Source organism: Dipodomys merriami, unplaced genomic scaffold (assembly GCF_024711535.1).
Source record: "Dipodomys merriami isolate MVZ:Mamm:240054 unplaced genomic scaffold, mDipMer1.0.p SCAF_5, whole genome shotgun sequence".
In the NCBI taxonomy this organism is placed as follows: Eukaryota; Metazoa; Chordata; class Mammalia; order Rodentia; family Heteromyidae; genus Dipodomys; species Dipodomys merriami.
This window is the reverse complement of record NW_027206068.1, coordinates 35,458,649-35,473,055: the sequence shown is the minus strand read 5'-3', so window position 1 is coordinate 35,473,055 and position 14,407 is coordinate 35,458,649. Positions and strand designations below refer to the sequence as shown.

The 14,407-nt window shown below is 32.6% G+C and overlaps 1 protein-coding gene across 2 annotated transcripts in view; it reads left to right on the top strand.

The window, feature by feature from the left end:
* Sema3d (semaphorin 3D) overlaps positions 1-8,619 on the top strand; it is a 173,014-nt gene extending 164,395 nt beyond the window's left edge. For both annotated transcript variants that reach the window (XM_069996375.1, XM_069996374.1), the window contains exon 18: positions 4,437-8,619. In XM_069996375.1, coding sequence (XP_069852476.1) covers positions 4,437-4,847 — 411 coding nt within the window. In that variant the 3' untranslated portion in view covers positions 4,848-8,619. The remainder of the gene's footprint in view (positions 1-4,436) is intronic.
* The last annotated feature ends 5,788 nt before the right edge of the window (positions 8,620-14,407 follow it).

The window sequence follows — 14,407 nt, the reverse complement described above, 5'->3', positions numbered from 1 at the left end:
GAATAGGAAGCAGTACCTTACACTATTTACCGTATTATTTTTATTTTGTAGATTTTAATAATTTTAAAATACCGTCTGGGGATGGAGCTCAATGATGGAGCACTGGCTTTACATATATAATTCCTAGGTTCAAGTTCACGCAACACACACACACATACTTGCATGTCATTAATTTACTTATTTTTTTATGAAAGGAATAGGGGTATTTTTCAATTGTAATAACACAGGAAAGATTATTACAACACTAGTTCCAGATAAGCAGGAGTAATATTTTGGTGTCCTTTGTGTTCCTTTACTCACTATTGTAATGCCAGCATTTGTTGGGGTCAGTTGGCTGTGAATACCATAATTCTATTAACTCTCCTTGGCCTGATAGTTATTTGAGAGCACCTTGTAATTTATTTAAATGAGTGTTTATTTTTTAAGAAAAAAGTGATGTTTCATAATATTTAACATTTTCCCTACACTTCTATTTTCTTAGAAGAAATTTCAAAAAGGAAAAGAAAATGAATTTAAAGATACTAGTTATCAATTTTTACTGGACAATAACATAATGGTAATTTTCCCATAAAATCTTTGTATTAACTCATCTTCTAAACTGAAGCAATTAATTAAATCAGTATAATTTAAGAAAACACCAGTTTGAAAATATATACTTTTCATATTTTTGAATATTGGTATATGTAAACATCCATTTTTACCTCTTAGCTGTTTGTTTGTGTTTTTATCTGTTTAATGTTCATGGAGAGATTCATTTAAACATATTCTTCTCATTTAAACATATTCTCCTCAATACTTTACTCTATTAGAGACACTAATGATTTTCTGTTGTTCACATTACAAGTTATTTTATTTTGTGATGTATTTTTCATGTGATAACACTTCCTAATTTTACTGTGAATTTTCCTATGTGTAGTAGGCAAATCCACTGATTTATATCAAGTATCACACTTAGAAACTTTTTTCCTAAATAAGGCAGCATATATGTGTATATAGTATTTTATGATTTTATTTTTATGCTATCCTATATAATTTACATTTGTATTTACTCAAATATATTAAATAATTCTAGTACTATATATACATACTTTTCATATTTAAAAAAATTATTATCCAGTTGGTCTAACACTCTAGAGTGTTTGTCTTTTCCTGTTTGCCCAGAAGTATCAATTCTTGTTCATGTATTATATGAACAGATTCATCATATAAGCTCATATATATGCAAGTCATCTTATTCCAGTTGTTTTTCTTTTCTTCCATATTAAATTAGAAGACTTGACAATGCTTTATTTTAAATATAAACATATTTTTGGCAACAATTGTATATTTCCCTTTTCACACCCAAAGTTTTCTTCAAAATTTAAAACTATTTATCTTTAGCACTATTTTCTAGTTTTAGGATAGGTGATTTTTGAAGCTCTAATTTCTTCAAGACATGAGCAATGACTATCTCTGAAGAACTGACAGGTGAATTATCTGTAAAGGAATTGCCATTAAGATGCTATTATCAGAGATAAAGTTTTGACCTTTACCTGCTGCCAAGTACTTAAATGGCCTTTGTCCCTTTCCTGCTTCTCTTCTCATTCTAAATGAATAACGCTTCACTGAAGATCTACATATAATGTCAAATAATTATTTTTGTTCACCTGAGGCAAAAGGGTAGTCGACCCCAGTTGCAGCCAGGTTTTGATTTATAAAACACAGTAGTATTTGTTTATCATTTTAGAGTGGAGAAAACTCCATGAGTTTAAATCAGTGGCTAGAGATTATGTTATCTCTTTGTGGAAGAACTGAATATTTTAAGTTGGCTGTGAGCATTTCACCATTTAGATGCAGTCTGCATAATCTATCCTGTTCTGGCTCAGAATGAAAGCATTACAGAGAATGGGAATGTAAAGTAGGCAAATGTTAATCAACTACTTAATTTCTGGGTCACAGATTTTAATCTCTAAATTGTCAGAATCCTACAAAATATGCCAAGTCAAAAATGCATTTTATTAGTGATGCCATTTAATTAAAGCCATATTTCTGAAATTTTAGACAGGAAACAAGAAATTGGCTAAGTGATCTAATCTTAGGTATTTATCTTACATAAACACATAAAGCCCAGAATTTGTTAGAGTAAGTTTTAGGTCAAAAACTGATGAACAAATTAAGCATTCCATGGAATAAGGAAACGGTAAAAGATCTTAAGCAAATCATGAAATGCCAGGTTTTATGAAATTTGACTCCTGTGGGGATGGAGAATGAGTAGAAAGGAGGGAAGGGAACTAGATCTCAGGGTAAAGCAACAAAAACAGGATATAAAAAGGAAACAGCAAAAATAATAATGAGAGCTGCTGTCTAGTATGTATAAAAATTATTTTTTCCTGTCCAAAAATGAAAGGAAACAATAAATTCAGAGTCATAGTTCTGTTGATCTCCTAATTAAGTGTGGTTTAAATATTAGTAAGAATACAGATTGTATAAAGAAAATATAGAGATGAGTTAGAACTGAAGGAGACCAACCTGTCATGCTCATAACCACTACATATTTTCTAGTAAAAAATTTGCAGAGACAAAAGCTTCAGAGCATTATCTCTTGAGAACATGATAATGCCTACAATATTGATAATACTTCACACTTTAACCTTCAACAAGTTTTGCTTGTAACCCCCCAAATAGACCATATGCTAACTCCCAACGTGATAGATGAGAAACCAATAGGGAAGATAAATGAGTTGTCAAGGAAACACAGATACAGACAGGAACTCATGCTATGGAGCCAATAATTTTGATATAATAAGGAATTGGTCTTTTTTAAAATAACTCTCACAATGAAGTTTTTTTTTTTTAAAGAAGCGAATACACATACTGTGTTAAATTTGAGATTGTTACTTCTGTTCAACATTGTCCATTAAGAACTCTGCTGATGCATGCCTGTATTTATTTTGGACAGGAGATTCCTATGGTATATGGGAATGCAAATGAACTTCAGGTTAGTTTGTATGACAATAGCATTTACAAATGTCTGGACCTTTAGAAGACACATCCAACTCTTGGGCAAAATAAGAGAAATAAACAAACAAATGAAGCCCTGATGGTGTGGGTTCAGTGCAGAGCAAAGGCAGGCCTGGACGCCATTCAGCCTCATTAACCAGAGATCCGAGCTGTGACCTGCCTTTGGCCTCAGATGGTACCCTACCAGCTGCTCTACTCTGCCACAGAGGGTGGTTCACCATATACTTGTTAGTTAGCTGGGCTGGTTGCCAGAGCTGTTTCTTTTCCTTTTCTCATATTTCCAGAATTAGCCAGAGTTTTTTTCCTACATATTTTTCACATAAAGATGCAGAGCACAGTCCACCCACTGTGAATAAATTTAATTTAGTCGTCTTTATGCCTCCTTGATTTCCATCAGCTAAAGTCTACAGTACAGGGGCAGATGCGTAAACTGGGAAATCTTCCAGATTTCTTTCTTGCTGTTGTTGTTGTTATTTCATTTCATGCCTAGCCATCCAACAATACTCCACATTAAACAGGGCTCTTGTGTTGGTAAACATGCCTCTAGTATAAAGAGATAGTTCCCTATTCACACCAGACTGTAGGCCAAGCAGGCTCAACATTTGAATTGTCTTTCAGTAACATTGCTTCAAAGGGTAATGAGCATCACATTTCAGAGGAGGATCTTTTTGTTCATTCTGCTTTCTCACACTTGAAATCATATTACCATGTGAGAGTATACCAAGGCATGACAAAAATCTTCACAAATGACTCAGTCAGAAGTATCACATATACACATGGGATTGAAAGGCAGTCCATGGTTCTAGGGGAAATTTAGCTTTAAATGTTGCTAACCTTCTGACAAGGGCCCTGCTCAGTTACAGTTCTGACGTCCAAAATCTGTAGTCATGCCTTTCCACTTGACTTGAACAAGTCACTTACAGATTCCATATGCTATTCAGATCATTTCTTTGGTGATAGCTAGAAAACAGAGTAATTTCCATTTGGAATCATTGTTCTCACCTACATTACTGTAGTAGAATTTGCTCAACTGCCTTTTCTGTCTAGTGACTATTAATGCTACATTAGGAGATGCCAATTTGTGATCTTAGTACACTAATCTCTATCTCAAATTTCTGTAAAGATCAGCTGATAGTATCCAGTTTTAATTTATTATTTTTTCTCACAAGCATTTATTTGTCTATTGTTTTTATTTCTTTGATGAGCACTGTAGAAAGAAATTAATTCAGTTAGACTTAAAAGTTAAAATTTCAAGATATAATTTAATGCCTGCTACTTGAATTCTCTTCAACTATGGCTCATGATATGGCTTGATGACAGAAAGATGAGGAATATATCTTTTGGGTTCATCTACGTGAAGCTGTGTAGCCTGTTTTCATTTGCTCATAGCCCTCTCTGTTTCCAATTTATTACCTACATTTTTTCCAATCCTGCAGTTGAAACCCGATGAAAGGATCATCAAAACCGAATATGGGCTACTGATTCGAAGTCTGCAGAAGAAGGACTCTGGGATGTATTACTGCAAAGCACAGGAGCACACTTTCATCCACACCGTAGTGAAGCTGACTTTGAATGTCATAGAGAATGAGCAGATGGAAAATACCCAGAGGGTAGAGCATGAGGAGGGGCAGGTCAAAGATCTATTGGCTGAGTCACGGTTGAGATACAAAGACTATATCCAAATCCTTAGCAGCCCAAACTTCAGCCTGGACCAGTACTGTGAACAGATGTGGCACAGAGAAAAGCGGAGACAGAGAAACAAGGGCAGCCCAAAGTGGAAGCACATGCAGGAAATGAAGAAGAAACGAAATAGAAGACATCACAGAGACCTGGATGAGCATCTCTGAGCTGCATCTACATAGTTTTCTATTTAATTTTTTTCAAAGAATCATTTACCTGCAAACATATTACAGTCTTCTCTTTTGTACATTTCTCTTACTAACTCATAAATATTTTCCATGGAGTTTTTCTAAGGAACAAAACAATAACCTGAATAGGACTGAATAGCACTATATATGGCAAATACGGGATAGTAGGGGCAAGAAATTCCACCTGAACCAGTTATTCCAAGAATGGAAACTCTTAAGAATTATCCGCAAAATAGCAGCTTTACATGGGTAAATGGTTTATGTTTTGAATTTATTTTATCATGTAAATATTTAAGCTAAGCAAGCCTCAAATTTTTATATGGCATTAAGCATGGGCTCACCATGCTCTTGTGCTGTATTCTTAGGAATTGATAAATCATTCCATATCAGAACTGGTTATCTTATGGTATGAAATAGAGAGAAGGCGCACATTCAAACAGCTCAGAGTATTAACAGGAACTCTCTCAATGAGTCATTTTCTTTTGGAAATAGGTGTGGAGATTTGTAGAGGTACATTATTTCTTTCAGACCACAAGGGTTACATTCAGTGACTGCAACATTGATTTACTGAAGGGCATTAATTCCCCTCACAGGATTCCTTATGATTTGTAAGGAGGAACAAGTTCACAGACAGAAATTGGTGCTTGGTTATATATTTCTAGAATACATGCTAAGCTCCACAGGGAGAGGATGCTTGATACCTATTCTAATGAGATATGAGAAAATGTTTTAATAACGTAAAAGAAACATCATGATGTGTACTGCATTCTAATGGTAACATGCAGATGGGATTTGTTAGGGAACTGAAGGAGAGACAGCCATAAATTCTGGCTTTGGGAATAACTCAGATCCCCATGAAAAGGAAGAAGAATCACAAATAAAGTGGACAAAATGTAATGGAGCCCTTTTCACTGGAGAATAAGTAGCTGCCAATGTGTAACTCATCTATTTTTTAAAGTCAAAATTATTATAAACTGTCAACAAAAGTCTGAGGAAAAGTAAAATTTCTAAAGGACCATGGGAAAGATGAACATAGTTTATTTATAACCAATGGTATTTCAATATGTATTGCTTCTAGTTGTCTTCCTAAATAATTGACATACTTTACATAGTTTCTATTTACATCCTTATTCTCTCTTGCATATTGCATTAATGGATTATCTTTGAAAATGATATATAATACAGAGATAATTAAGTAGATTACAAGCATTGGAGCTATTTGTTGAATAAACAATTAAATGTAAAAATTTGACAACGGGAAGGGTTAAATTAACTCTTTGACATATTTTACTTCAGTCAACCTTTTTGATTTTCTGAGATATGTTGTAATTCAAGTAACAATGTTTTAGTAACTTAACAATACCCACCACAACTCCAAGCTTTAGCGTAAACGCCTTCATATTATATTAGCCTGTTTGAATATTTCCAATTCAATTTCTTTGAATCTACATAGCATATTTCCTTCTGTATGAGTAGGACTCACCTTTCCTTCTTAGAGCACACAACCCTTAGCCTTTTTCTGTTTTGCCTTTTTCACGCCCTTTAAAGTGTGAAATGAAAAATTAGTCACTTCCTCATATGGAAGGCGGCTTTTCAGAAAACTAAATAACAGACTTCGCTCATTTCTCATGCATTCTGAATACTCTGAAAGGAAAGTCTGTGAGAAACCAAAGTGCTTAGAAGGCAACTTATTACTGAGTCTGTGACAGTCTCTGTGTTCAGAACCTTATCTTACCTTTATTTTATGTGCATTGCTTCCTATTTTCAAAGAAGTCACACATACATATGAGGTTAAGTACCCTCTTTCATACTGTACTCATGAATATTTGGAGATATCTTACTGGTAAAGAAAATTTAAGGAACTAATTTAGTAAAAGCAAACTATAATAAATCACTCTTTTAGAAAGAAATGCATACAATTAATAGATGTGACACCTTGTACACCTTGTACATTTAACTGATGCACATTCAAAATAAATGAGGAAGATACAACACCCCCTCCACATCTGAAGGGTTTTAGTATGTTTGTAATTATTGATTTGCTATTAATTTATAGTGAACTCAGAGCAAGGTGGAACTGGAGCCATGCATTATTTTTAAAGGATTTAAAACTATTTGTAATATACCAGACATTACATTTGTAATGTTATTAACATTCAAATATGGATGGTTTTGGAAAATTACAAATAGCTGAAATATTGTGACTGACTTGTATAAAATAAATTATTTTCACCCAAGTCTGAATGTACAAACTACTTTCCAGTTTCTTTTTTAAAATATTTACTTCAAACAACAATTGAGAACCCAATTTCATGGCTTACATATAAAATTCTTGCTGCTTTGGATACAAAATGTTTAATTCATCAGAGCTAAAAGAAAAGAGAGGTATTTTATTAAATTAAATCCCATATGAAAATAATAAAAACATACATTTTAAACATAGAGGATACTTAAAGCTCATTTAGTTATTTTAACCATTCAGTAGTCCAGGATACTTAGAGGAATAGGGTGAATATATTGTTTACAAACACAATATAAGCTTCCACATCAAAAAAGATTTTATGAAGTTTTTCTTGAGATAATGAGAAAAGTAAATTAGAGTTCAGTTTCAAGTATTCAAAGAAATGAACACTATGGCAAAAGTCTGTTTAATTACTATTCTCTGATCTTTCTCTGTGCATTTGATACCTATGTCTTTGACTTCCTTCCTTGTTTCTTTCTGCATTTCATTCCAGCTATTTATGCTGCTAAGTGAAATACGCCTTGACTGCATTCATTTACATTTAATTTATTGGGAATTTTAAGTATGTTTAGAAATGAAGAGTCTAATAATTTATGTACACCCTTTTTTGCTTTTCCAAAACACTCAAAACACTGCATTCTCTTGATTGAGTAAACATTTTAGAAAAACATTCAAATTATTTAAGAAATTCAAAATAGTCATAAAAAAGTTAGCAATTGGCAGAAGCCACAACAGAGATAGAATGCATAATGTCATCATTGAATTGTCTGAAATAATGCTCACTTAATATACTGGCTACAGAGTGGTCTAATTTTGAATTTTCCTTTGTCTGTATTTTGATTCTTCATGTGCTATTATATTTTATTATTGTTTAGTTGTATGGACTTAAATAAAATGTAATTTTCAATGCCTCTTTCTAAAAGATAATGATGATATAATGTCTAAGGAGAACTTGGTTGCTGTTATCTACAAAATAACAAAGTTAAGTCATAACTTTCATTAAACACTGGTTATCTTAAACCTCATACGTGATGTACTCCATATATATATATATATATATATATATACACACACATATATATATATATATCACTAAGACAAATCAAAATCAAAACTGAAAATACCCTCTCTGTTACATCTCTCTAAGAAAACATGATTTAATTGGTTAGCCTTATTTGGGAATAAATAGTTTAAGAAAGTAATGTATTTGAAAGTTTTGTAAAAAGATACATACTTTTCATAATAAATGTTCACAATTTTTAAATAATTCAGTTTACACATGAGGCTAAAATTATACAAAATCAAAACATTCCCCATTTTTGAAATTGAGGGAAAAAAGACCGGAACCTGAAAAGAACGTATAACTAACTTTGTAATTTAATCCTAGCATTGGGAGTAGGTAGGATTCAATTTTGAAATTACAACTTGGTATTTTTAAGGACATGTAGTCTTGTAGTATAAAATAAAACAAATTGTTAATTGTATATTTGGTTGTATTATAATAAAACATAAACAGTTTTGTATAATTATAAACAGTATTGATTTGTGTGATTTTTTTACAGTCCAAATATTCTAAGGAAATTTTATGCATATAATTGAATTGAACAAAATATTTTAAAAGGCTAAAGCAAGAAGATCCAGAGTTCAAGACTAGCTGGAGCTAGTCTCTATTCCTAGGTGGAGTAGAGAAACCTTGCCAAAAGCAACTTTATGAAAATATTTACATATGAAAATGTTTCCTGAAAACTCATTTGTGAAAGGAAAAAACAAATCTCTTCACATTTGATATTCTCATTACATTCTTTCTTATTCTTATTTTTAATATATATTGTTTATTATAAAGATACTGTACAAAGGGGTTACAGTTATATGAGTAAGGTAATGAGTACACTTCCTATGGAGCATTGTTACCCCCTCCTTTGTTTTTCCCTTACCATCATTTCCCTCCCCCCCCAAGTTGTAAAGTTTGTTTTTAATATAGTGTCTTGTACACCTCATTGTTACATGGGTCAACCTGGATACTTATTTCAGCATTTTATTATTTCCCCACCCTTCCCCAAATTATACTTGGAAAAAATTATATTAAGTGAAGTAAGCAGGCCCAAAGAAACATAGGTCCCATGGTTTTCCTTATTTGCAATAACTAGTATAAGTCGAGGACAAGCAGAAAAGGTCAAAAGCTATGTACATATGACCATATAAGATGATGTTAAGTTAAGTGAACCCCAAGATAGGGACACATGTTTTTAATTTCTTGCTATTGTTTTTACTGTATCTAAAATGTACTGTGTGATTTTTTTGTTTCTCTTTTATGTTCTTTCCCCCACAGTATAAACCCTGTTTTCACTGTATTTGATGTCAGTGCCTGCATCTTGTTATACATTTTTTTCTAATTTGGGGAGGGGAAGGGAACTAAAAAAATGCTGAAACAAGGATACTGGTTGACCCATTGTAACAATTAGATGTACAAGACACTATGTTGAAAACAAACTTGATAGCTTGGAGGGGGAGAGGGGAGTTAGGGAGGTTGAGAGGGAAGGGATGATAGAGGAAAAACAAAGGAGGAGGTAACAATGCTTGATAGGAAATGTACTCATTACCTTACTCATGTAACTGTACCCCCTCTGTACACTATTTTTACAATAAAAAAAGGAATTAAAAAAAGAAAAACAATGTATATACAAGATGTAGGGCACCAGAATCAAATACATGAAAACTTCCTAAACTTTACTACAATATAATTTATATTTTGTAGGACTGACATGATCATTACTACCACAAATAACTACTTACTTATGACTTTTCAATTACTACCTGATAAGTAAAAATTTAAAAGACTATCCATTTGCTGGTGCCTCACACCTATAATCCTAGCTACTTACAACACTGAGATCTGAAAATCATGGTTTGAAGCCAGTCCAGGCAGGAAAGTCCATGAGATTCTTACTTCCAATTAACAACTAGAAAACTAGAAATGACACTGTGGCTCAAAGTGGTAGAGTGCTAGTCTTGAGCAAAAAAACCCAGAGATAGCATCCATGGCCTGAATTCACTCCTCATGACAAACAACAGCAACAATTAACTTTTTTTCAAATAATTATCTATGTGTTTATCTGTATATATGAATATACATGTATAAATCACACATGAATATATTTTTAAGGAATTCAAGGTAAGGTATTTTTATTTTTGCTTTATGAAAATATTTCTTGAATTTGCTTCAGATAAAGTTATATTCGTTTCCGTGTTGGCATACTTGCAAATAGGTAATAATAATCAAATAACATCTAGAGATAATTATATAAAAAATGTTAAGCTTTCTGATTTTCCTAACAATCATCAAACACGAATTCATTACACGTTACTGTAAATAATGTTTAAAATAGCAAATAATTTAATATGAATCACTTAGTCTGTTTGGACTACTCTATCAAAATGCAATAAAGTGAAGTCCAACAGCTGTGACTCATACCTATAATCCTAGCTACTCAGGAGGCTGAGATCTGAGGATCATGGTTCAAAGCCAGTCTAAGCAGAAAAGTCAGTGAGACTCTTATTTCCACCTAATCACCAAAAAATGCCAGGAATATAGCTATGGTTCAAATGGTAGAGCACCAGCTTGAGCAAATGCTTAGAGATAGTGCCTAGGCCCTAACCATGCTCACACTCCCCCCAACCACCTTTAACACACAGCCATAAAGTGGGTAGCTTGTAAGCAATAGACTTTATTCCTTACAGATAATGGAGTCATGAAAGCTCCAGTTTAAGCTACTGGTAGATTCTGTGTCTGCAGTATTAGTAAGGGCAACTTTCTAGTTCATCAGGTACTTTCTTTCTGTGTTCCTACAGGATAGAAAGATCAAACAATCTCCTTTGGGCCTACTTCATAAAGTCATTGCTTCTTTTAGTCAGAGTTCTACCTTCATGACCTAATCACTCCACCAAAGTCCCCATTTCCCAACACTATGACTTTGAGGAATAAGATTTCAATATTAGAATGAGGGAATAAGGCTATCCTTTCAGACAATAGAAGAAGTTTTAAATCTCAGAAATGATGTATGGGTCACTGTAAATATAATAAGAAATTCATCATTAAATCATCTACATGTAATTATTTGAATACAGACACATGAATAATTTTCAAGACAGTGAAGAAAATGTAACACTAAAGTGAGAATGGAAAGTATTCATAATCATTGCATTCCATAGCCTTATTTATCAAGAAAACTCTTCTTCAGGAAGATTAACTTGCAAATGCAGTGACCTTGTCAATTGATACACTTTTACTTGCATACAAGTGATTGGTATTAACTCCTATGCTGGAGAGAGGGATTTTCATACACAAAGAAATTTAAAATATATATAGGCCAAGAAGCTATTCACAAGTAGTACATAATCTGGAGACACTTTTCTTCACATGCAATGGTAGATTCAATGTGTATAAAAATTATAAACTAAAGGAACAAAAGAAAGAAATAAAGAAAAAAATATATAACTGCAATTTGGCACAAAAGAAAGAATTGGCTGACCTGACTCTGGTATAGAGCTCTTGCTTAACCATCTCAAGGGCCTGAGTTCAGCTCCCTGGTACCCCCAAAACTGGGACAAAATTAAAATAGGAAACAAGATTAAAAGGAGGGGGTAACACTGCCCAACAAGAAATATACTCATTACCGTATTTGTGTAACTGTAACCTCTCTGTCCAGCATCTTCATAAGAAAATAAAATTTAAAAAAGGACTGCGTGTAGCAACAGTAACATTGAAAGAAGAAAGCCGAGGAGTATAGGAAAGTAAACAGAATTTTACAGGCTATCTGCAGTTTAAATAAGATTATGATACTGCTTATGGATATATGCATTCATATGTAAGACCGAAAATAACAAAGACATTTGGGGGAAGGTAAGCTCTCAATTCAAGCTGAGAGGTTGATATCTTAAAAAAGTGAAGGTCTCAGTTACTCACTTTTATTTCTTTAAAACAAAACTAAGCTCAGGATCATAAAGTGTCAATACTTGGCAAAGCAGCACATGATGTTACAATTTTAATGTGTTACTCTTCACAGGTCTGTGTGCATGAAACATTTCATAATTCAAAAGTAGATTAAAGATCCATAATAATAAAGAATTCCTTCTAAGCAAATCCTACAAAGAGGTGAGAAAGAAGGAAAGATAGAATGCATTCAGATTAAGTTGAGTTCACATCCTCTACATCTTATAACACAGCATGAACTTTCTTTGAACACACTGATTATTTTAAATTCTTTGTTAATTCCTGAGGCCTCAAGAATCAAGATGTAGGAATAATATCTAATCTTCTATGCACCAACATATTGTTATGGAAATGTCTGGATATCTAACTGTATGTTTAATAGGGTAGAAGAGTTTAAACAGCTGAGTTGGCCTTTCTGGGGAATGAAACAATTTCAAGGTTAATATAAAGTTTCTTCTATTTGGCTCCATATTTGATAATAATCTATGCTCTTTATGTAACCTGAAGAGCAAAAAGAAATATATATATATATATATATATATATATATATATATATATATATATATATATATACATATATACTTCTTCAAGTTGTCTCACAAATCATTGTTTTCTTCAGAACATTCTATATTAATTCCCATTTTGAATTCACTGTAGAAATTTTATTTGAAGAGCTAGGCCAGATCATAGCCCAACATGACTGACTTCTGCAACTTCTCAAATCAAATGAGTCCTGCAAGTGATGAGCTAGTATTTTTAACTATGTATTTTAGAAATGTATGTTAGCATATTTAGGAAGTATTGATTTAAAATAAAGCTAGAGAAGGAGACAATGAAAGCAATTTCATATATAGGACGTAGTCATTTAGAATCAGGAAAAGGATTATTTCATGGGCCATAGCTCTTTAATATATTGAAACACATTCCTACTGGGCAATTATCTCCAATTATTTAATCATAATTATAGCCCTGGCTTTAAGGTTATATTTTACTATTGCCAAACAAATAAAAAGTTTGAATCTCCTGTGGTAAGTCACGTTGTAGTTAGTCTTTAAAGGTATTTGGAAGTGCTATGGCTTTAAAAACTACATGCAAGTGAGGAGTGAAAATTATTGCACTTGACCCATGTGTGAAAATTAGAGAAAAGTAGATATAAAAAGCCAGGATCTGATAATTAAGAACTTTCTAATTCAGACTAGATTATATATAGTCTTTCAGATGGGGTAGACATGTCAGTATTTTTAAGCAAAGAAATGATGATGAGATTTAAACTTTTGCAAAAGAAAAATAAGCAAGAACTGAAAAATTCATTGAAAAAAATATATATTATACAACTGAGTGGATATCATTGTTACTTAGAAACAGTTGAGGAGACAAGTCACCATGGGAAACCGGAGAGAGTTTTGAGTTTGAGATGATTTGAAGAGTATATGATAGCAGTTCAAACAATAGTGCTGTTGCTCAAGAAAACCCAGGATTAGGATTCTTTTTAGTTTAGTTTAGTTTAGTTTAGTTTTGGTTTGTGTGGTCACTGATTAGAGATGACGGAATAATGTAGCAGAAGCTACAATCAATATAAGCAAAATAGGGAGGACAACATGGATCTAAATTTGAATGTATTTGGATATGTTATCTTTCTTTCTCTGACTCCTAATGAAATATCCTGTAAGGTGCTAAAGTACTGAAAATTTATCAGTCTTCTAGTTTCTTATAGCAGAATCTGAATTTCTTGAAGCTAAAATCGCTATTCTTTATATCTACTTTAGTCAATAGCAACTAAAAATGATAGTAAATATTATACTGCAAAAACAACACAGGTTTACCTCAAAACCATTATAATTCATTATTTAAGAAATTCTATCAAATGGAAGTATTTTCTAATATTCCTGCACCATATGCTTCTTTTTAAATTAAATTGGTAAGTTGAGGAAGGTCTATTTTCACTTTGAGTGTTCATTTGTTTTAAAGAAAACAATTATAAATGAGTACTGTTGACATTATCTCCCCCATCACCCCAGTACTTCAGGTAGAATCAATGCCATAAACCACTTTGAACTGATGGGCTGAAGGTCCATATAATTTGTAATGGATGCTCTTTTTTTGTGCTAAGCATAGGCATTTTGAAGATGTCTTTGAAAAAAGCCTTAAAATGTTTAAATTCATGTGACAATCAAATTCAGACAGATTTCTCTGTTTCTTTTTTGTCTTGGTATTTTTCTGTTTGGTTTACATTGAGGTGTACATGACTTAAATTGAATATTCTGGAAAAATATTCTCCTAGTCCTTTAAGTTTCAGTGGCAAATAAG